The sequence below is a fragment of the Pristiophorus japonicus genome, chromosome 14, assembly GCF_044704955.1.
Source record: "Pristiophorus japonicus isolate sPriJap1 chromosome 14, sPriJap1.hap1, whole genome shotgun sequence".
Lineage (NCBI taxonomy): Eukaryota > Metazoa > Chordata > Chondrichthyes > Pristiophoridae > Pristiophorus > Pristiophorus japonicus.
The window spans coordinates 506,960-527,513 of record NC_091990.1 but is presented as its reverse complement, the minus strand read 5'-3'; the positions used below and the strand labels follow the sequence as shown (position 1 = coordinate 527,513).

The 20,554-nt window shown below is 47.4% G+C and overlaps 1 protein-coding gene across 1 annotated transcript in view; it reads left to right on the top strand.

Annotated features, from left to right (window-relative positions):
- Window positions 1–20,554, top strand: part of myom3 (myomesin 3) — a 136,822-nt gene that overhangs the window by 56,075 nt on the left and 60,193 nt on the right. The window contains exons 16-22 of the mRNA XM_070898386.1: window positions 2,316–2,503; window positions 5,551–5,677; window positions 9,844–10,022; window positions 16,066–16,180; window positions 17,136–17,292; window positions 19,503–19,609; window positions 20,361–20,405. Of these exons, the coding sequence (XP_070754487.1) occupies window positions 2,316–2,503; window positions 5,551–5,677; window positions 9,844–10,022; window positions 16,066–16,180; window positions 17,136–17,292; window positions 19,503–19,609; window positions 20,361–20,405 (918 nt within the window). The remainder of the gene's footprint in view (window positions 1–2,315; window positions 2,504–5,550; window positions 5,678–9,843; window positions 10,023–16,065; window positions 16,181–17,135; window positions 17,293–19,502; window positions 19,610–20,360; window positions 20,406–20,554) is intronic.

Sequence of the window (20,554 nt, the reverse complement as noted above, 5' to 3'; positions counted from 1 at the left end):
GGGCGGGTAAGTGGAGCTGAGTCCACGGCCAGATCAGCCATGATCTTGTTGAATGGCGGAGCAGGCTTGAGGGGCTAGATGGCCTACTCCTGTTCCTAATTCTTATGTTCTTATGTTCTTATGTTATGAAGGCCAACATGCCATTTGCTTTCTTAACCGCCTGCTGTACCTGCATGCCAACCTTCAATGACTGATGTACCATGACACCCAGGTCTCGTTGCATCTCCCCTTTTCCTAATCTGTCACCATTCAGATAATAGTCTGTCTCTGTTTTTACCACCAAAGTATATAACCTCACATTTATCTACATTATACTTCATCTGCCATGCATTTGCCCACTCACCTAACCTATCCAAGTCACTCTGCAGCCTCATAGCATCCTCCTCGCAGCTCACACTGCCACCCAACTTAGTGTCATCCGCAAATTTGGAGATACTACATTTAATCCCTTCGTCTAAATCATTAATGTACAGTGTAAACAGCTGGGGCCCCAGCACAGAACCTTGCGTTACCCCACTAGTCACTGCCTGCCATTCTGAAAAGTACCCATTTACTCCTACTCTTTGCTTCCTGTCTGCCAACCAGTTCTCAATCCACGTCTGCACACTAACCCCAATCCCATGTGCTTTAACTTTGCACATTAATCTCTTGTGTGGGACCTTGTCGAAAGCCTTCTGAAAGTCCAAATACACCACATCAACTGGTTCTCCCTTGTCCATTCTACTGGAAACATCCTCAAAAAATTCCAGAAGATTTGTCAAGCATGATTTCCCTTTCACAAATCCATGCTGACTTGGACCTATCTTTCCAAATGCGCTGCTATGACATCCTTAATAATTGATTCCATCATTTTACCCACTACCGATGTCAGGCTGACCGGTCTATAATTCACTGTTTTCTCTCTCCCTCCTTTTTTAAAAAGTGGGGTTACATTGGCTACCCTCCACTCCATAGGAACTGATCCAGAGTCTATGGAATGTTGGAAAATGACTGTCAATGCATCCGCTATTTCCAAGGCCACCTCCTTAAGTACTCTGGGATGCATACCATCAGGCCTTGGGGATTTATCGGCCTTCAATCCCATCAATTTCCCCAACACAATTTCCCGACTGATGAGGATTTCCCTCAGTTCCTCCTTCTTACTCGACCCTCTGACCCCTTTTATATCCGGAAGGTTGTTTGTGTCCTCCTTAGTGAATACCAAACCAAAGTACTTGTTCAATTGGTCTGCCATTTCTTTGTTCTCCGTTATGACTTCCCCTGATTCTGACTGCAGGGGACCTACGTTTGTCTTTACTGACCTTTTTCTCTTTACATATCTATAGAAGCTTTTGCAGTCCGTTTTAATGTTCCCTGCAAGCTTCCTCTCGTACTCTATTTTCCCTGCCCTAATCAAACCCTTTGTCCTCCTCTGCTGAGTTCTAAATTTCTCCCAGTCCCCAGGTTCACTGCTATTTCTGGCCAATTTGTATGCCACTTCCTTGGCTTTAATACTATCCCTGATTTCCCTTGATAGCCACGGTTGAGCCACCTTCCCTTTTTTATTTTTATGCCAGACAGGGATGTACAATTGTTGTAGTTCATCCATGCGGTCTCTAAATGTCTGCCATTGCCCATCTACTGTCAACCCCTTAAGTATAATTTGCCAATCTATCCTAGCCAATTCACGCTTCATACCTTCAAAGTTACCCTTCTTTAAGTTCTGGACCATGGTCTCTGAATTAACTGTTTCATTCTCCATCCTTATGCAGAATTCCACCATATTATGGTCACTCTTCCCCAAGGGGCCTCGCACAACGAGATTGCTAATTAATCCTCTCTCATTACACAACACCCAGTCTAAGATTGCCTCCCCCCTAGTTGGTTCCTCGACATATTGGTCTAGAAAACCATCCCTTCATAGTGTCCTTTATTTAAGCTTAGTACGCTGATATGAAGGTAGACACACTGTTATTGCAACACCTCATTGGGAAGAAGACTGAGGGGGAATATCAGGGATAAATATGGCTCAGAGATGTGGAGGAGAAGCTGGCAATATTTGATGTGGTCCAGGATAGCAGAACAAGAGGACATGAATTCACCCTTCAAAGGATGGATTCAGGTGAGGCATTAAAAAGCAATGCTTTACTGAGAGCGTGGCGAGGGTTTGGAATAGCTTCCCAATGGAGCTTGCAGGGACAAGTAGCTTAGATTATTGCAAAATTGGAGAAGAATCAGAGAAAGGTATCGTCAGTTCGAATCGCTCGGACAACAGTGAGTCAGGCAGGATGGGCCTATTGTATGCCTCTACTTTATGGCTGTATTTTCTTGTGAAGTTCTTCCGTCAGCTCCTTATGGCCTGACACAACTCAACTCTGGGAAGAGTGAAATGGTTATTGGCTGGAAGGCTCCGAAATTCCCCATTGGAGCAGATATTTTGGGCTATTTCCTGGATTACCGTGATGCAGTGGATACTGAGTGGCATGAAGTTAATATTAAGCCCATAAAGGCAAGGATTTACAAGGTAAATTGAACATGATTAGACTGAGGGTTTAAATCCAATTCATTTGGTGACTTTGTGATCAACTTTGCCACAGTGGAATTAGTACGCACTGTTCGGTTTGACGCCGCCTCGGTTAGTGCCCTGGACTGGCAGCGGTGCGGATTCCCGGGCGGGCGGCCAGCTCCCAGCGCCCTGCGGGGTTTCGGGGCCGGTATCGGCGGGGCACAGAGCATTACCGCCCGGGAGCGGCGAGTGGGTGTACAACGGCCCGGGTTGTGACACCGGATTGATATTCGGCTCCCGCCCGACCCATAGTGCCCCGCAGCGCCCCCTGGTGGGACCGCCGGGGAAAGCGGGCGGCCCGAGCTGTCGCGGCCGCAGTGAGGTCAGTGATGTCCACCTCAGGTCAGTGTGGTTGGGTTTTATTTTGCAATTTATGTTGAGGTGACGGGAGTTATTTATTTGGAATGTTTTTGGTGTTTTTTTCTCTTCAGGCCTCTCTTAGGGCGCTCCGAGGCCGGCTGTTTAGCCCGGGATTGTCCCATGCCCAGCCGGCCTAGAGCCCTGAGAGAGGTGTGTAACCCCTACCCTAGCACCCCGCCCACACTCGGGCCCCGCCCCCCCACACTCAGGCCCCGCCCTACACTCAGGCACCGCCCCACACTCAGGCCCCGCCCCCGCCCCACACTCAGGCCCCGCCCTACACTCAGGCACCGCCCCACACTCAGGCCCCGCCCCCGCCCCACACTCAGGCTCCGCCCTACACTCAGGCACCGCCCCACACTCAGGCCCCGCCCCCGCCCCACACTCAGGCTCCGCCCTACACTCAGGCACCGCCCCACACTCAGGCACCGCCCCATACTCAGGCCCCGCCCCCGCCCCACACTCAGGCCCCGCCCCGTCCCACACTCAGGCCCCGCCCTACACTCAGGCCCCGCCCCACACTCAGGCCCCGCCCCCGCCCCACACTCAGGCCCCGCCCCGCCCCGCCCCACACTCAGGCCCCGCCCTACACTCAGGCACCGCCCCACACTCAGGCCCCGCCCCCGCCCCACACTCAGGGCCCTACCCCACACTCAGGCACCGCCCCACACTCAGGCCCCACCCCCGCCCCACACTCAGGGCCCTGCCCCACACTCAGGCCCCACCCTACACTCAGGCACCGCCCCACACTCAGGCCCCGCCCCCGCCCCACACTCAGGGCCCTGCCCCACACTCAGGGCCCTGCCCCACACTCAGGTCCCACCCTACACTCAGGCCCTGCCCCGTCCCACACTCAGGCCCCGCTCTACACTCAGGCACTGCCCTACACTCAGGGCCCTGCCCCCGCCTCACATTCAGGCCGCGCCCCACGCTCAGGCCCCGCCCCATGCTCAGGCCCCGCCCCCGCCCCCGCCCCACACTCACGGCCCTGCCCCACACTCAGGCACCGCCCCACACTCAGGCCCCGCCCCACACTCAGGCCCCGCCCTACACTCAGGCACCGCCCCACACTCAGGCCCCGCCCCCGCCCCACACTCAGGTCCCGTCCTACACTCAGGCCCCCGCTCCGTCCCACACTCAGGCCCCGCCCCACACTCAGGGCCCTGCCCCCCCCCCACATTCAGGCCGCGCCCCACGCTCAGGCCCCGCCCCACGCTCAGGCCCCGCCCCACGCTCAGGCCCCGCCCCACGCTCAGGGCCCAGCTGCCCAATTTTGCCGACTGAGGTGCAAACTGTTCCCGGGCGCAAACTTTACCGCCCCGCCGCCATTACCGCCACGAAATCAGCGAAGACAAAAATCCAGCTCTCGGCATCATCTTGACATTTCTGTTAGGTTCCAAAGTTTCTCTCCTGGATGGTGACATTAATAAAACAGAAGGGAGAGGGAAGCAGTGCCATATTACTCAAACAAAATGTGCATTTGCAACCCCATGTGAAAACTGTACCAACTAAAGATGCACCATAAACACTCAAATCCGTGTGAATTGTTCCTCGTTAAAGCATGGGAATCCCTACTGATACAACCTTCCTGTTGTGTGGGATGCACCAACGACCCATGCCATGGAAAGGCCAAATGTGGCTTTGCACACGGGATAGGCCCCATGCACGGAGCTTTGAGACGCAGCTGGTACATCAGAAGTGGGGCAAAGTTCAAGTCGGATGCTTTCCAAACCAGGAGGAGAGAAAGTGGACAGGAGCTGCTCCTAAAGAGACGGGAGTGGAACATACCGGAAGAATCCTTCAGCATGCAGTGCCTTCATACCAGAAGGACCAAAACTACACAGTGAAGTGATGTAGAAATACGCAAAAATTAAAGTAGGAAATGGGTCCTTCAAAACTTTCACTTCTTCACGTGCAGGATTAAATACTGAAGAGTGCTAATGGAAATTTGAAAGTAAAAAGAAAGACTGTATAAAACACTGCTTCGGCCTCAACTGGAGTATTGTGTCCAATTCTGGGCACCACACTTTAGGAAGGATGTGAAGGCCTTAGAGAGGGTGCGGAGGAGATTTATGAGAATGGTTCCAGGGATGAGGGACTTCAGTGACGTGGATAGACTGGAGAAGCTGGGGTTGTTCTCCTTGGAGCAGAGAAGGTTGAGAGGAGATTTGTTCGAGGTGTTCAAAATCATGAGGGGTCTGGACAGAGTAGATCGAGAGAAACTGTTCCTATTGGTGGAAGGGTCGGGAATCAGAGGACACAGATTTAAGGCGATTGGCAGAAGGTCCAAAGGCGACATGAGGGGAAACGTTTTTACGCAGCGAGTGATTAGGATCTAGAATGCGCTGCCTGAGAGGTTGGTGGAGGCAGACTCAATCGTGGCTTTCAAAAGGGAGTTGGATAAGTGCCTGAAGGAAAATAAATTTGCAGGGCTCCGGAGAAAGGGTGGGAGAGGGGGACTGGCTGAGGGGCTCTTGCAGAGAGCCGGCACGGGCTCGACGGGTCGAATGGCCTCCTTCTGTGTTGTAACCGTTCTATGATTCTATGACTGTAATTTGAAAGTACTCTAGAACATTCTATTTAATTCCCCCCCCCCTCCAAAAGAGCTGCAACATTTTTACATTTGATATTTCTTTTCTCCGAAGATCGAAAACTTAACAGAAGGCTGTTTTTATGAATTCCGTGCCTTTGCGATGAACTGGGCAGGAGTCGGGCAGCCATCTGAGGCCAGTGATAAATTTAAATGTGAGGAATGGACGATGCCAGAGCCTGGTGAGTCTGCTACCCTGAGACAAACACGGCGGTAACACAACTGTTAGCACACTTCATCGTCGAGACCCAAGCTCTGCCTCTCAATTCTGCATTGCCTTCCAGACTGAGATGTGCATCTGGGTGGGTTTCGGTGTCTGCTGCTCCCATTATACGGGTGGTAGTAGAACATAAAATCCTCCCACCATATAGTATTAACTGCTGTCGGCCCCTGCCTCAACTCATCTGTTGCTGAAGCCCTCATCCACGCCTTTGTTACCTCGAGACTTCACTATTCTCATCCTGGTTTACAAATCACCCCATGGCCTTGCGCTTCCTTATCTCTGTAATCTTTTTCAGCATCACAATCCCACAAGATGTCTGCGCTCCTCAAATTCGGGCCTTTTGACCATCCCTGATTATAATCGCTCCACCATCGGTGGCCGTGCCTTCTGTTGCCTGGGCCCCAAGCTCTGGAACTCCCTCCCTAAACCTCTCCGCCTCTCTATCTCTCTTTCCTCCTTCAAGATGCTCCTTGAAACCGACCTGTTTAAACAAGGTTTTGATCATCTACCTTAATTTCTTCTGTGGCTCAGTGTCAAATTTATCTGTTTGTCTGTAACACTGTTGTGAAGTGCCTGGGGACGTTTTACTACATTAAAGACATGGTATAAATAAGAGTAATTATTATTATTATTTATTCCAACGCACTCCTGGCTGGCCTCCCACGTTCTACACTACGTAAACTTGAGATCATCCAAAACTCGGCAGCGCTTGTCCTTACTCGCACCGAGTCCCGCTCACCCATCACCCCCTGTGCTCGCTGACCTACATTGGCTCCCAGTTAATAAGTACATAAGAACATAAGAAATAGGAGCAGGAGTAGGCCATACGGCCCCTCAAGCCTGCTCCGCCATTTAATATGATCATGGCTGATCCGAGCATGGACTCAGCTCCACTTCCCCGCCCGCTCTCCATAACCCCTTATTCCCTTATCAGTTAAGAAACTGTCTATTTCTGTCTTAAATTTATTCAATGTCCCGGCTTCCACAGCTCTCTGAGGCAGTGAGTCCCACAGATTTACAACCCTCTGAGAGAAGAGATTCCTCCTCATTTCAGTTTTAAATGGGCGGCCCCTTATTCTAAGATCATGCCCTCTAGTTCTAGTCTCCCCCATCAGTGGAAACATCCTCTCTGCATCCACCTTATCAAGTCCCCTCATAATTTTATACGTTTCGATAAGATCACCACTCATTCTTCTGAATTCCAATGAGTAGAGGCCTAACCTACTCAACCTATCTTCATTAGACAACCCCCTCATCTCTGGAATTAACCGAGTGAACCTTCTCTGAACTGCCTCCAAGGCAAGTATATCCTTTCGTGAATATGGAAACCAAAACTGCACGCAGTATTCCAGGTGTGGCCTCACCAATACCCTGTATAACTGTAGCAAGACTTCCCTGCTTTTATACTCCATCCCCTTTGCAATAAAGGCCAAGATTCCATTGGCCTTCCTGATCACTTGCTGTACCTGCATACTATCCTTTTATGTTTCATGCACAAGTACCCCCAAGTCCCGCGGTACTGCAGCACTTTGCAATCTCTCCATTTAAATAATAACTTGCTCTTTGATTTTTTTTATGCCAAAGTGCATGATCTCACACTTTCCAACATTATGCTCCATCTGCCAAATTTTTGCCCACTCACTTAGCCTGTCTATGTCCTTTTGCAGATTTTTTGTGTCCTCCTAACACATTGCTTTTCCTCCGATCTTTAAATCATCAGCCAACTTGCCTACATTACACTTGGTCCCTTCTTCCAAGTCGTTAATATAGATTGTAAATAGTTGGGGTCCCAGCACTGATCCCTGCAGAACCCCACTAGTTACTGAATGCCAACCTGAGAATGAACCATTTATCCCTACTCTCTGTTTTCTGTTAGTTAGCCAATCCTCTATCCATGCTAATATATTACCCTCAACCCTATGAACTTTTATCTTGTGCAATAACCTTTTATGTGGCACCTTGTCAAATGCCTTCTGGAAGTCCAAATACACCACATCCACCTGTTCCCCTTTATCCACCCTGTTCGTTACATCTTCAAAGAATTCCAGCAAATTTGTCAAATATGACTTCCCCTTCATAAACCCATGCTGACTCTGCCTGACTGAATTTTGCTTTTCCAAATGTCCTGCTACTGCTTCTTTAATAATGGACTCCAACATTTTCTCAACCACAGATGTTAGACTATCAGGTCTATAGTTTCCTGCTTTTTGTCTGTCTCCTTTTTTAAATAGGGGTATTGCATTTGCAGTTTTCCAATCTGCTGGGACCTCCCCAGAATCCAGGGAATTTTGGTAAATTACAACAAATGCATCCACAATCCCTGCTGCTATTTCTCTTAAGACCCTAGGATGCAAGCCATCAGGTCCAGGGGATTTATCCGCCTTTAGTCCCATTATCTTATTGAGTACCACCTCCTTAGTGATTGTGATTGTGTTAAGTTCCTCCCCCCCCCCCTATAGCCCCTTGACTATCCACTGTTGGGATATTGTTAGTGTCCTCTACCGTAAAGACTGATACAAAATATTTGTTCAGAGTTTCTGCCATCTCCATGTTCCCCATTACTAGTTCCCCGGTCATGTTCTCTAAGGGACCAACATTTACTTTCGCCACTCTTTTCCTTTTTATATACCTATAGAAACTCTTGCTATCTGTTTTTTTTTGCTAGTTTACTTTCATAGTCTAGCTTCTCTTTCTTAATCATTTTTTTAGTCATTCGTTGCTGGCTTTTAAAAGCTTCCCAATCTTCTGTCCTCCCACTGGTTTTGGCCACTTTGTATGTCCTTGTTTTTAATTGGATACCGTCCTTTATTTCTTTAGTTAGCAATGCTTCAATTTCAAAATTCTCATCCTTGTTTTGAAATCCCTCCATGTCCTCGTCCCTCCCTATCTCTGTAATCTGCTCCAGCCCACAACCCCCCGAGATCTCTGCACTCCTTCAATTCTGCCTCCTGAGCATCTCTGATTATAATCGCTCCACCATCGGTGGCCGTGCCTTCAGCTGCCTGGGCTCCAAGCTCTGGAACTCCCTCCCTAAACCTCTCCGTCTCTCTACCTCTCTTTCCTCCTTTAAGATGCTCCTTAAAAACTACCTCTTTGACCAAGATCTGCCCTAATATCTCCTTATGTGGCTGGGTGTCAAATTTTGTTTGATAACGCTCCTGTGAAGCGCCTTAGGACGTTTTACTCTGTTAAAGGCGCTATATAAATACAAGTTGTTGTTGTATGAGATAGTTACGGCCATGGAAGGAGTGTTCAAGTGGCGGCCAGTCCGATTAGTAATCATCCTGCAAATCCTTCCATTACTTCACATTCTTCACCTCGAGAAGTGTTTGAAAATATGAAAATCATAACCACACTTCATCCTATGTGTGAGTAATGTCATTCGATAGGTGTTCACCTTTCCCTCGAAACTAATCTACACTGCATTGTAAATGTGACAAACCAGTCGTTACATTCACATTACTGATATCCATCTACAAGGTGCACTTCACAGCACCTCCCAAACCCGCCACCTCTGCCTCATCCCATCCACCACCTCCAACACTCACTCCCTCCACCACCGGCGCACCGTGGCTGCAGTGTGCACCATCTACAAGATGCACTGCAGCAACTCGCCAAGGCTTCTTCAGCAGCACCTCCCAAACCCGCGATCTCTACCACCTAGAAGGACAAGGGCAGCAGGCGCATGGGAACACCACCACCTCCACGTTCCCCTCCCAGTCACACACCATCCTGACTTGGAAATATATCGGCCGTTCCTTCATCGTCGCTGGGTCACAATCCTGGAACTCCCTCCCTAACAGCACTGTGGGAGCACCTTCACCACACGGACTGCAGCGGTTCAAGAAGGCGGCTCACCACCTCCTTCTCAAGGGGCAATTAAGGATGGGCAATAAATGCCAGCCTTGCCAGCGACGCCCACATCCCAGGAACAAATTTAAAAAAAGCTCATGTGAACAAAATGAGTGACGGGGTTTGTGATAGGGACCTCTAGTAATAGTTAATAACTGGAACTAGCCTCCTCTGGCATGTCATATAGCTTTCCCTTTTCTGTCCTTTTCCTTGATTTTGAATAGTTAATTTGTACGGTAAAGTTCAAAGTAAGTTTTCAACTTGCTCCTATAGGGCCACCTTTCGATGTGATGTTCACCGAGGTTCGTCACACCTCTCTGTTCCTCCAGTGGCAGCCTCCACTGTACACCGGGAAGGACCCTGTCACTGGCTACTTCGTCGAGATGTGTGAAAACGAGTCGGAAGACTGGACAACCTTAAATAAAGAGCCGATACTTGAAGCACACATGCGGGTTAGTAAATCATCTTCTGATTCAATCAACGATGGAAAGCAGGGACTTCTCAGCACTGATCCAAACCGCCTCAGTTAGCAGCCTGAATGTGAGGTGGTTTTAGGTGGCTCTCTGATTGAGAGACTCAATGGTTTGAGCAGGAATTTAATACACTATTCCGTGAAATGTTGGGATACATGCCGAAGCCCACGATCTCCTGGTGATGATTTCCTCATCTCAAGAAAGCAAATGGAATGTTGGCATTTATTACAAGAGGATAGGAGTAAAGATGTCTTACTGCAATTATATCATCATAGACAGTTCCTCGAAATCGAAGAAAACTTGCTTCCACTCCAAAAGTGAGTTCTCAGGTGACAGAGAGGATAGGGCCCTAGTGAGACCACACCTGGAGTATTGTGCACAGTTTGGGTCTCCTTACCCAAGGAAGGATATACTTGCCATAGAGGGAGTGCAGCGAAGGTTCACCAGACTGATTCCTGGGATGGGGGATTGTCCTATGAGGAGAGATTGAGGAGACTGGACCGATATTCTTCAGAGTTAAGAAGAATGAGAGGTGACCTCATTGAAGCATACAACATTCTTACGGAGCTTGACAGGGTAGATGCAGGGAGGATGTTTCCCCCCCGGGCTGGGGAGTCTAGAACCAGGGGTCACAGTCTCAAGATAAGGGGTCGGCCATTTAGGACGGAGATGAGGAGAAACTTTTTCACTGAGAGGGTGTTGAATCTTTGGAATTCTCTGCCCCAGAGGGCTGTGGAGGCCCAGTGTTTGAGTATATTCAAGGCTGAGATCGATAGATTTTTGGATATTAAGGGAATCAAGGGAAATGGGGATTGGGCAGGAAAGTGGAGTTGAGGTCGAAGATCAGCCGTGATCACATTGAATGGCAGAGCAGGCTCGAGGGGCTGAATGGCCGACTCATGCTCCTATTTCTTGTGTTTTTATGTTTAACCATACCATTGTAGAGACAGGTAGTCATGGTCAGGTGGTTTTCCATGGGGAAAGAGAGAAAGTCAGACTTGCATTTCTATAGCACCTTTCACGACCTCAGGACATCCCAAAGCGCCTTACAGACAATGAGTAGTATCTCCAAATTTGCGGATGACACTAAGTTGGGTGGCAGTGTGAGCTGCGAGGAGGATGCTATGAGGCTGCAGAGTGACTTGGATAGGTTAGGTGAGTGGGCAAATGCATGGCAGATGAAGTATAATGTGGATAAATGTGAGGTTATCCACTTTGGTGGTAAAAACAGAGAGACAGACAATTATCTGAATGGTGACAGATTATGAAAAGAGGAAGTGCAACGAGACCTGGGTGTCATGGTACATCAGTCATTGAAGGGTGGCATGCAGGTACAGCAGGCGGTTAAGAAAGAAAATGGCATGTTGGCCTTCATAGCGAGGGGATTTGAGTACAGGGGCAGGGAGCTGTTATTACAGTTGTACAGGGCCTTGGTGAGGCCACACCTGGAGTATTGTGTACAGTTTTGGTCTCCTAACTTGAGGAAGGACATTCTTGCTATTGAGGGAGTGCAGCGAAGGTTCATCAGACTGATTCCCGGGATGGCGGGACTGACATATCAAGAAAGACTGGATCAACTGGGCTTGTATTCACTGGAGTTCAAAAGAATGAGAGGAGATCTCATAGAAACGTTTAAAATTCTGATGGGTTCAGACAGGTTAGATGCAGGAAGAATGTTCCCAATGTTGGGGAAGTCCAGAACAAAGGGTCACAGTCTAAGGATAAGCGGTAAGCCATTTAGGACTGAGATGAGGAGGAACTTCTTCACCCAGAGAGTGGTGCGCCTGTGGAATTCTCTACCACAGAAAGTTGTTGAGGCCAATTCACTAAATATATTCAAAAAGGAGTTAGAAGTAGTCCTTACTACTCGGGGGATCAAGGGGTATGGCGAGAAAGCAGGAATGGGGTACTGAAGTTGCATGTTCAGCCATAAACTCATTGAATGGCGGTGCAGGCTCGAAGGGCTGAATGGCCTATTCCTGCACCTATTTTCTATGTTTCTATGAGGTATTTTTGAAGTGTGGTCACTGTTGTAATGTGGGAAACAAGGAAACAATTTGCGCATAGCAAGCTCCCACAAACAGCAACGTGATAATGACCAGATAATCTGTTTTAGTGATGTTGATTAAGGGATAAATATTGGCCCCAGGACACCGGGGATAACTCCCCTGCTCTTCTTCGAAATAGTGCCATGGGATCTTTTACATCCACCTGAGAGAGCAGACGGGGCCTCGGTTTAATGTCTCATGTGAAAGACGGCACCTCTGACAGTGCAGCACTCCCTCAGCACTGCACTAGAGTGTCAGCCTGGATTTTTGTACTCGAGTGTCTGGAGTGGGACTTGAACTCACAACCTTCTGAATCCTAACCCTAACCTTCTGGCTACCCTCATGCATGCTGTCAGTAATTGGTTGTAGAATTTGGCAAAGGTCTGACTGTGGGGACTGTATTGGAGGGAGGAATAGGATGTTCTCCTTGTGATGCACGGCTATTACAGAGAGTGGTAAACGATAAGTTAGCATTGACAGCCACGTATAAGATTATACATTATAACATTACGAAGCTTTTAGCCATCAGAATGCTCACCTTCAGGTTCAGTTTATTGGCATGGTGCTGCTGCTGGGGAGCTATCTTTGCTGGACAGGAAACAAGCCGGGGGGAAAACCCTCGGGAGCGCCTGACCCATATAGAAGGCAAGCTATCCCCTCCGCCACCCCACACCCTTGCCCAAATGGTGACTTACATACAATACAAGACTAACACAGAGATTGCAAAGCTTGATCATAAGAACAGAAGGATTAGGCCACACAGCCCCTCGAGCCTGCTCCGCTATTTAATAAGATCATGGCTGATCTTCGACCTCAACTCCACTTTCACGCCCAATCCTCATATCCCTTGATTCCCCTAGAGCCCAAAATATCTCTCGATCTCAGCCTTGAATATTCCACAGTCCTCTGGGGCAGAGAATTCCAAAGATTCACCACCCTCTGAGTGAAGAAATTCCTCCTCATCTCAGTCCTAAATGGCCGACCCCTTATCCTGAGACTGTGACCTCTGGTTCTAGACTCCCCAGCCCGGGGGAAACATCCTCCCTGCATCTACCCTGTCAATCCCCTTCACAATGTTATATGTTTCCATGAGTTCACCTCTCATTCTTCTAAACTCCAGAGAGTATCGGCCCAATCTATTCAAGTAATTGCATTCCAGTCTTTATATTTAACATATATTTCTTTGCATCTGTGCACCTGAACGTAAAGTTAGAAGTAATGATCTGACAACTGAGCCAAAGTGGTTCTCAATTTGTATTGGCTCAGTTTAAAGAACTTCAGTAAAGGTCTTTCTGCATACTGGCACTTTTGATGTCCCAATAAAATACTCCCCTTCATTTTTGCTCTGGTGGAACAATTCATCAGAACATAAGAATTTTGCATATTTCAATGAGATCACCTCTCATTCTTCTAAGCTCTAAAGAATATAAGCCTCGTCTACTCAATCTCTCCTCATAGAACTATCATCCCATCCATGAATCAGTCTGGTGAACCTTTGTTGCACTCCTTCGCCAAGATCCAGGTCAGTGATTGGAGCATGGGCAGGTACAGCAGGAGCGGTGAGGTTGGGGCGAAGGCGCGGCGAGAGATTGCAGAGCCACGTGATCGGGGCCCAGGAGAGACGAGATTTCGGGGCCCAGAAGAGGCGAGGGCCCAGGGGCAGCATGGCCCAGCCCACACTGCGATATGTGTGCGCACTGGGTCCGTGCAGCAGAGCTGGTCTCCAGTCATCCTGATTAACCCTCGCCACTGGACCAAGACCTCGCTCTGTCAAGCCCGTGTGGTGGCTGGTGTGCAACGGCCACCCCACGTTAAAACAATCCACGCACAGGCACCTTCCACCCTTCAGTATGTAGTTCAGGACCTGGAATATTAAGTCCTTCATTGAAACACCTGCGAACTTTTTGATGTGGAAGCAAGTCATCCTCGACTCGAGGGACTGCCTATGATGAAGGAGACCAAATCTGTACAAAATACTCCAGGTGCGGTCTCACCAGGACCCGATATAATTGCAGTAAGATGGCTTTACTCTTATACTCAAATTCTCTTGTAATAAAGGCCAACATACCATTTGCTTTCTGAATTGCTTGCTGTACCTGCATGTTAACTTTCAGTGATTGGTGTACAAGGACACCCAGGTCCATCTGAACACCAACATTTCCCAATCTCTCACCATTTAAAAACTACTCTGCTTTTCTATTTTTCCACCAAAGTGGTAACTTCACATTTCTCCACAGAAAGCAAATGGCATGTTGGCCTTCATAGCGAGGGGATTTGAGTACAGGGGCAGGGAGGTGTTGCTACAGTTGTACAGGGCCTTGGTGAGGCCACACCTGGAGTATTGTGTACAGTTTTGGTCTCTTAACCTGAGGAAGGACATTCTTGCTATTGAGGGAGTGCAGCGAAGGTTCACCAGACTGATTCCCGGGATGGCGGGACTGACCTATCAAGAAAGACTGGATCAACTGGGCTTGTATTCACTGGAGTTCAGAAGAATGAGAGGGGACCTCATAGAAACGTTTAAAATTCTGACGGGGTTAGACAGGTTAGATGCAGGAAGAATGTTCCCAATGTTGGGGAAGTCCAGAACCAGGGGACACAGTCTAAGGATAAGGGGGAAGCCATTTAGGACCGAGATGAGGAGGAATTTCTTCACCCAGAGAGTGGTGAACCTGTGGAATTCTCTACCACAGAAAGTTGTTGAGGCCAATTCACTAAATATATTCAAAAAGGAGTTAGATGGAGTCCTTACTACTAGGGGGATCAAGGGGTATGGTGAGAAAGCAGGAATGGGGTACTGAAGTTGCATGTTCAGCCATGAACTCATTGAATGGCGGTGCAGGCTAAAAGGGCCGAATGGCCTACTCCTGCACCTATTTTCTATGTTTCTATGTTTCTATATTCCATTTGCCGCTCACTGAGCCTGTCTATATCCCCTTGAAGCCTCTTTGCATCCACCTCACAACTTACATTCCCACCTAGCTGTGTATCATCTGCAAACTTGGATATATTACATTTGGTCCCCTCATCCAGATCATTGATATAGCTTGTGAATAGCTGGAGCCCCAGCACTGATCCTTGTGGTACTCCACTAGTTACAGCCTGCCAACCCAAAAATGACCCGTTTATTCCTACTCTCTGTGTTCTGTCCGTTAACCAATCCTCAATCCATGCTAGTCTCTTACCCCCAATCCCATGAGCCCTAATATTGTTCAATAGCCTCTTATGTGGCACCTTGTTGAATGCCTTCTGAAAATCCAAATATACGACATCCACTGGTTCCCCCTTATCTATTCTGCAAGTTACAACCCCAAAAAACTCTAACAGATTTGTCAAACATGATTTCCCTTTCATAAACCCATGTTGACTCTGCCCAATCCTATTATTATTTATTAAGTGCCCTGTTACCACATCCTTGATAATAGAATCTAGCATCTTCCCTACGACTGATGTCAGGCTAACTGGTCCTCTGTGTGTTATTCATAATAGAATCATAAAGTTTTATAGATACTGAAAGCAGCTCTTCTGGGAGAAGATTGCATAGTATATTGTATGCTGAGGATTTCAGTGGACGTTGTCCTAAATTTGTGCTAACTCTGCTAATAATTACTAAATGAGATGGGAGTAAAAAAAATACCGTTTACACACGAGAAGGTGCCAATACCTAGAATCATACAATTGAATCAGAGAAATTTATGGCACAGAAGGAGGCCATTCGGCCCATCGTGTCCGTGCCAGCTGACAAAGAGCTATCCAGCCTAATCCCACTTTCCAGCTCTCGGTCCGTAGCCCTGTAGGTTACAGCACTTCAAGTGTACATCCAGGTACTTTTTAAATGTGGTGAGGGTTTCTGCCTCTACCACCCTTTCAGGCCGTGAGTTCCAGACCCCCACCGCCCTCTGGGTGAAATAATCCTTAAGCTGTGAAGTTAAAGTGACTGTTACATGTAAATGTTTCTGTTCCATTTTATGAAGATTTCCCACTTGGAAGAAGGCAAGACCTATGTTTTCCGTGTGTTTGCATTAAATTCAGCTGGAACCAGTGCTCCGTCATTACCCTCTGACCCTGTTCTCGCAGAAACCAGACCAGGTACCGTGTCTTTCTGACTGACTAGGGTAACTGATTTCTATCTAACTTTGCACTGACACCTAAAGCAAAAATGCGCTGAAATACCTGTTGCTACCACAGTGGCATAAAATGGAGGAACGCTAACAACGGGACCGTTGAATCCAGGTTCCACCCCATAGTATGCCCCCGGCAGGAATTAAGATGCAATTGCATTCCTGATCAAAACAAAGACTTGCATTTTTATAGCACCTTTCACAACCACTGGATGTCCCAAAGCGTATTACAGCCAGTTAACTACTTTTGGAGTGTAGTCACTGTTGTAATGTAGGAAATGCAGCAGCCAATTTGTGCACAGCAAGCTCCCACAAACAGCAATGTGATAATGACCAGATAATCTGTTTTTGTGATGTTGATTGAGGGATAAATATTGGCCCCAGGACACCGGGGATAACTCTCCTGCTCCTTTTCAATTATAGTGCCCACAGGATCTTTTACATCCACCTGAGAGAGCAGACGGGGCCTCGGTTTAACATCTCATCTGAAAGACAGCCCCTCCGACAGTGCAGCACTCCCTCAGCACTGCACTGGGAGTGTCAGCCTAGATTTTTGTGCTCAAGTCTCTGGAGTGGGACTTGAACCCACAACCTTCTGACTCAGAGGCGAGAGAGAGAGAGAGAGAGAGAGAGAGAGGGCTGCCCACTGAGCCACGGCTGACACAAAAATATGAGAATTGTATCATTTGTGAGTTTAAAGACTGGTACTTGCGCTCCACATAAATGAAAGACTTTGATCCAATTAACTAGTTATCGGAAAGAGAATATTATTAATCTAGATCTTTACAAGAATAGTACACCAGTTTAAATTGCACGTCGCCTTGTAATACATTGTATTTTCTATTGATAAACGAATAAATAATTCAGGTGGAACAATTGTACAAATAAACATGACTTTGAAGCATGCCTGTTACTTTCCGTAGGCACCACAGAGATTAGTATCGGTGTGGATGAAGACGGGAATATTTTCCTGGCATTCCAGAACCCTGATGCTGCTGATGCACCAAAGTTTATCTGGTCCAAGGACTACCAACAAATTACAACTTCCGAGAGAGTGCAGATTGAAACAAAACAGGACACGTAAGAATCTGGAAAATTCTGGAACTTTCTGTCTCGGAACGAACATTGAGCAATAAATGGGTACCAGATCAACAAAGCAGCGATTAAGTGTTTGCGTTAACCGTGTTCAGTCTTGCGCTCAGGTCCCAGTGCTGATAGATGCGTAAATGTGTGCTAAATTATTTAAGCTCTATGTATTAGAAATTTACGGCACAGAAGAGGCCATTCGGCCCATCGTGTCCGTGCCGGCCGACAAAGAGCTACCCGGCCTAATCCCACTTTCCAGCTCTCAGTCCGTAGCCCTGTAGGTTACAACACTTCAAGTGCACATCCAAGTACCTTGTAAATGTGGTGAGGGTTTCTGCCTCTACCACCCTTTCAGGCGTGAGTTCCAGACCCCCACCTCCCGCTGGGAGATAAAAATTCTCAACCCTCTTATCCTTCTACCAATTAAATCTAAAAAGTTCACTGGTAAGTAATTTTTAAAAGTATTTTCCAGCACTGTCTGCATCAGTGGGCAATATTCCTTAAATTCAAGAGAACCAGTCCCTCACTTTATTAGCGATGTGTAAGATGCACTCACTTACCCTTCCAGCTAAAGGGAAATATTTACAATAAGCAATCACAAAGGAGAGGGCAGCAGAGATGGTGAAATGGGTTAAAATTTCTATTGTTAATAATAGATAATGCCCTAACAAACTGAGTTTTATTTATTTGTTCCTGGGATGTGGGCATCGCTGGCAAGGCCGGCATTTATTGCCCATCCCTAATTGCCCCTTGAGAAGGTGGTGGTGAGCCGCCTTCTTGAATCGCTGCAGTCCGTGTGGTGAAGGTGTTCCCACAGTGCTGTTAGGGAGGGAGTTCCAGGATTGTGACCCAGCGACGATGAAGGAACGGCCGATATATTTCCAAGTCAGGATGGTGTGTAACTGGGAGGGGAACGTGGAGGTGGTGGTGTTCCCATGCGCCTGCTGCCCTTGTCCTTCTAGGGGGTAGAGGTCGAGAGTTTGGGAGGTGCTGCCGAAGAAGCCTTGGCGAGTTGCTGCAGTGCATCTTGTAGATGTGCTTTCGAGAAATATGAATTGTTTGAACAGAAACTCATCATCATCATAGGCAGCCCCTCGGAATCGAGGAAGACTTGCTTCCACTCTAAAAGTGAGTTCTCAGGTGACTGAACAGTCCAATACGGGAATTGCAGTCTCTGTCACAGGTGGGACAGACAGTGGTTGGAGGAAAGGGTGGGTGGGGAGTCTGGTTTGTCGCACGCTCCTTCCGTTGCCTGCGCTTGTTTCTGTATGCTCTCGACGACGAGACTCGAGGTGCTCAGCGCCCTCCCGGATGCTCTTCCTCCACTTAGGGCAGTCTTTGGCCAGGGACTCCCAGGTGTCAGTAGGGATGTTGCACTTTATCAAGGAGGCTTTGAGGGTGTCCTTGAAATGTTTCCTCTGCCTCCCTGGGGCTCGCTTGCCGTGTAGGAGTTCCGAGTAGAGCGCTTGTTTTGGGAGTCTTGTGTCGGGCATGCGGACAATGTGGCCCACCCAACGGAGCCCAACAGAAACTATGTAGTTATTTACTGAATGTTTAATTAATTAACCCTGCATTCTGCTAATGTAGGTGGGCAGTTTAAGTAAATTGTGTGGGTAATAGTTATCGAGTGCACATGATTGCAATTGGTGCTAAATATTGAATTGTTGACTTCTCGTGTATTCAGAGCTGGGGATTCAATTGAGCACATTCACAGTGAGAGTCATTGAGACTGGAGTTACTGTGGTTTTAAAACTGGTGGGTTGCGTGGTTTAACCTGAAAGGAAGATATTTTTGATTGCTATGTGTGAGTGACTTCATAACCATAATAGGAAGATTTGGTCTGATTGCTGATTCTAGCAAACAGTAAATGCATTCGTTTAAAAGCCTGAATAGTTTAACTGGAAAAAGTCAATATGGAAAATCTTCCGGCTTTGCTTGCAATGTCAGTAACACACTGCGCTCAGAGGAAGTCTCCCCCACACCCTCCTTCTGAAGCCCAAGAACCTGTTTATTTACTATACTGCAAATAAAACTTTTGCTTTGACTTATTTTAAGCAGCCTTTTGTCTCTATGTATTCGTGCAGGAGCGTTTCTAACACTTCTGCGTCTCCATCTTTTGTGTGACGCAGCGATTAGCAAATGTAAAAATTCTGGGGCAACTGCAAGAGCTGCCTGTGTTGACCATGAACTCTGTCTTTTTCCAGATCTAAACTTATCTTGATTGACCCTTCAGAAGAAGATTTGGGGACTTACTCTGTGGTGGTAACCAGCACTGATGGGGTTTCATCCAGTCACACTTTAACGGACAAAGGTACCTCCAATCTTACAAAAGACAAATTACTGAGTATTACACGGGATATACGGCACAGAAACAGGCTATTCAGCCCAAACAGTCCATGCCACTCGAGCCTCCTCCCGTCTTTCCTCATCTAAATCTATCAGCATAACCCTCTATTCCCTTCTCTCCCATATGTCTGTCCAGCCTCCCCTTAAATGCATCGATACTATTTGCCTCAACCCCTCCCTGTGGCAGCGAGTTCCACATTCTCACCGCTCTCTGGGTAAAGAAGTTTCTCCTGAATTCCCCATTGGATTTCTGGGTGACTATCTTATATTGATGGCCTCTAGTTATGCTCTTCCCCACAAGTGGAAACATTCTCTCTGTATCCACTCTATCAAAACCTTTCATCATTTTAAAGACCTCTATTAGGTCATCCCTCAGCCTTTTGAAGAGAAAAGAGACCCAGCCTGTTCATCCTGTCCTGATATGTATACCCTCCCATATCTGGTATCATCCTTGTAAACCTTCTCTGCACCCTCTCCAGTGCCTCTATATCCTTTTTATAATATGGTGACCAGAACTATACGCAGTGCTCCAAGTGCGGTCTAACCAAGGTTCCATACAGGGTTAGCATAACTTCCCTACTTTTCAATTCTATCCCTCTAGAAATAAACCCTAGTTCTTGGTTTGCTTTTTTATGGCCTTGTTAACCTGCATCGCTACTTTAGTAAATTAATAAATCTTTTTAATTGGAAGTCTAAGGTCTAATCTTTTCTTTCAGAGCTGCAGGTGCTAAAGAAACTGAGCCATCAAAAAAGAAACCCAGGTGAGTATTTCCTGCTGTTATAACTTTTCTAAACTATTTGATTGTTGAAATTTGCTGGTGATATCAGTAGGCGTAAAGACAACGCAATAACCAAAGATAAGAGCCATTAGCCAAGTAATATCAGCTTCTGCCTAGCTCTTTGGAAGTCC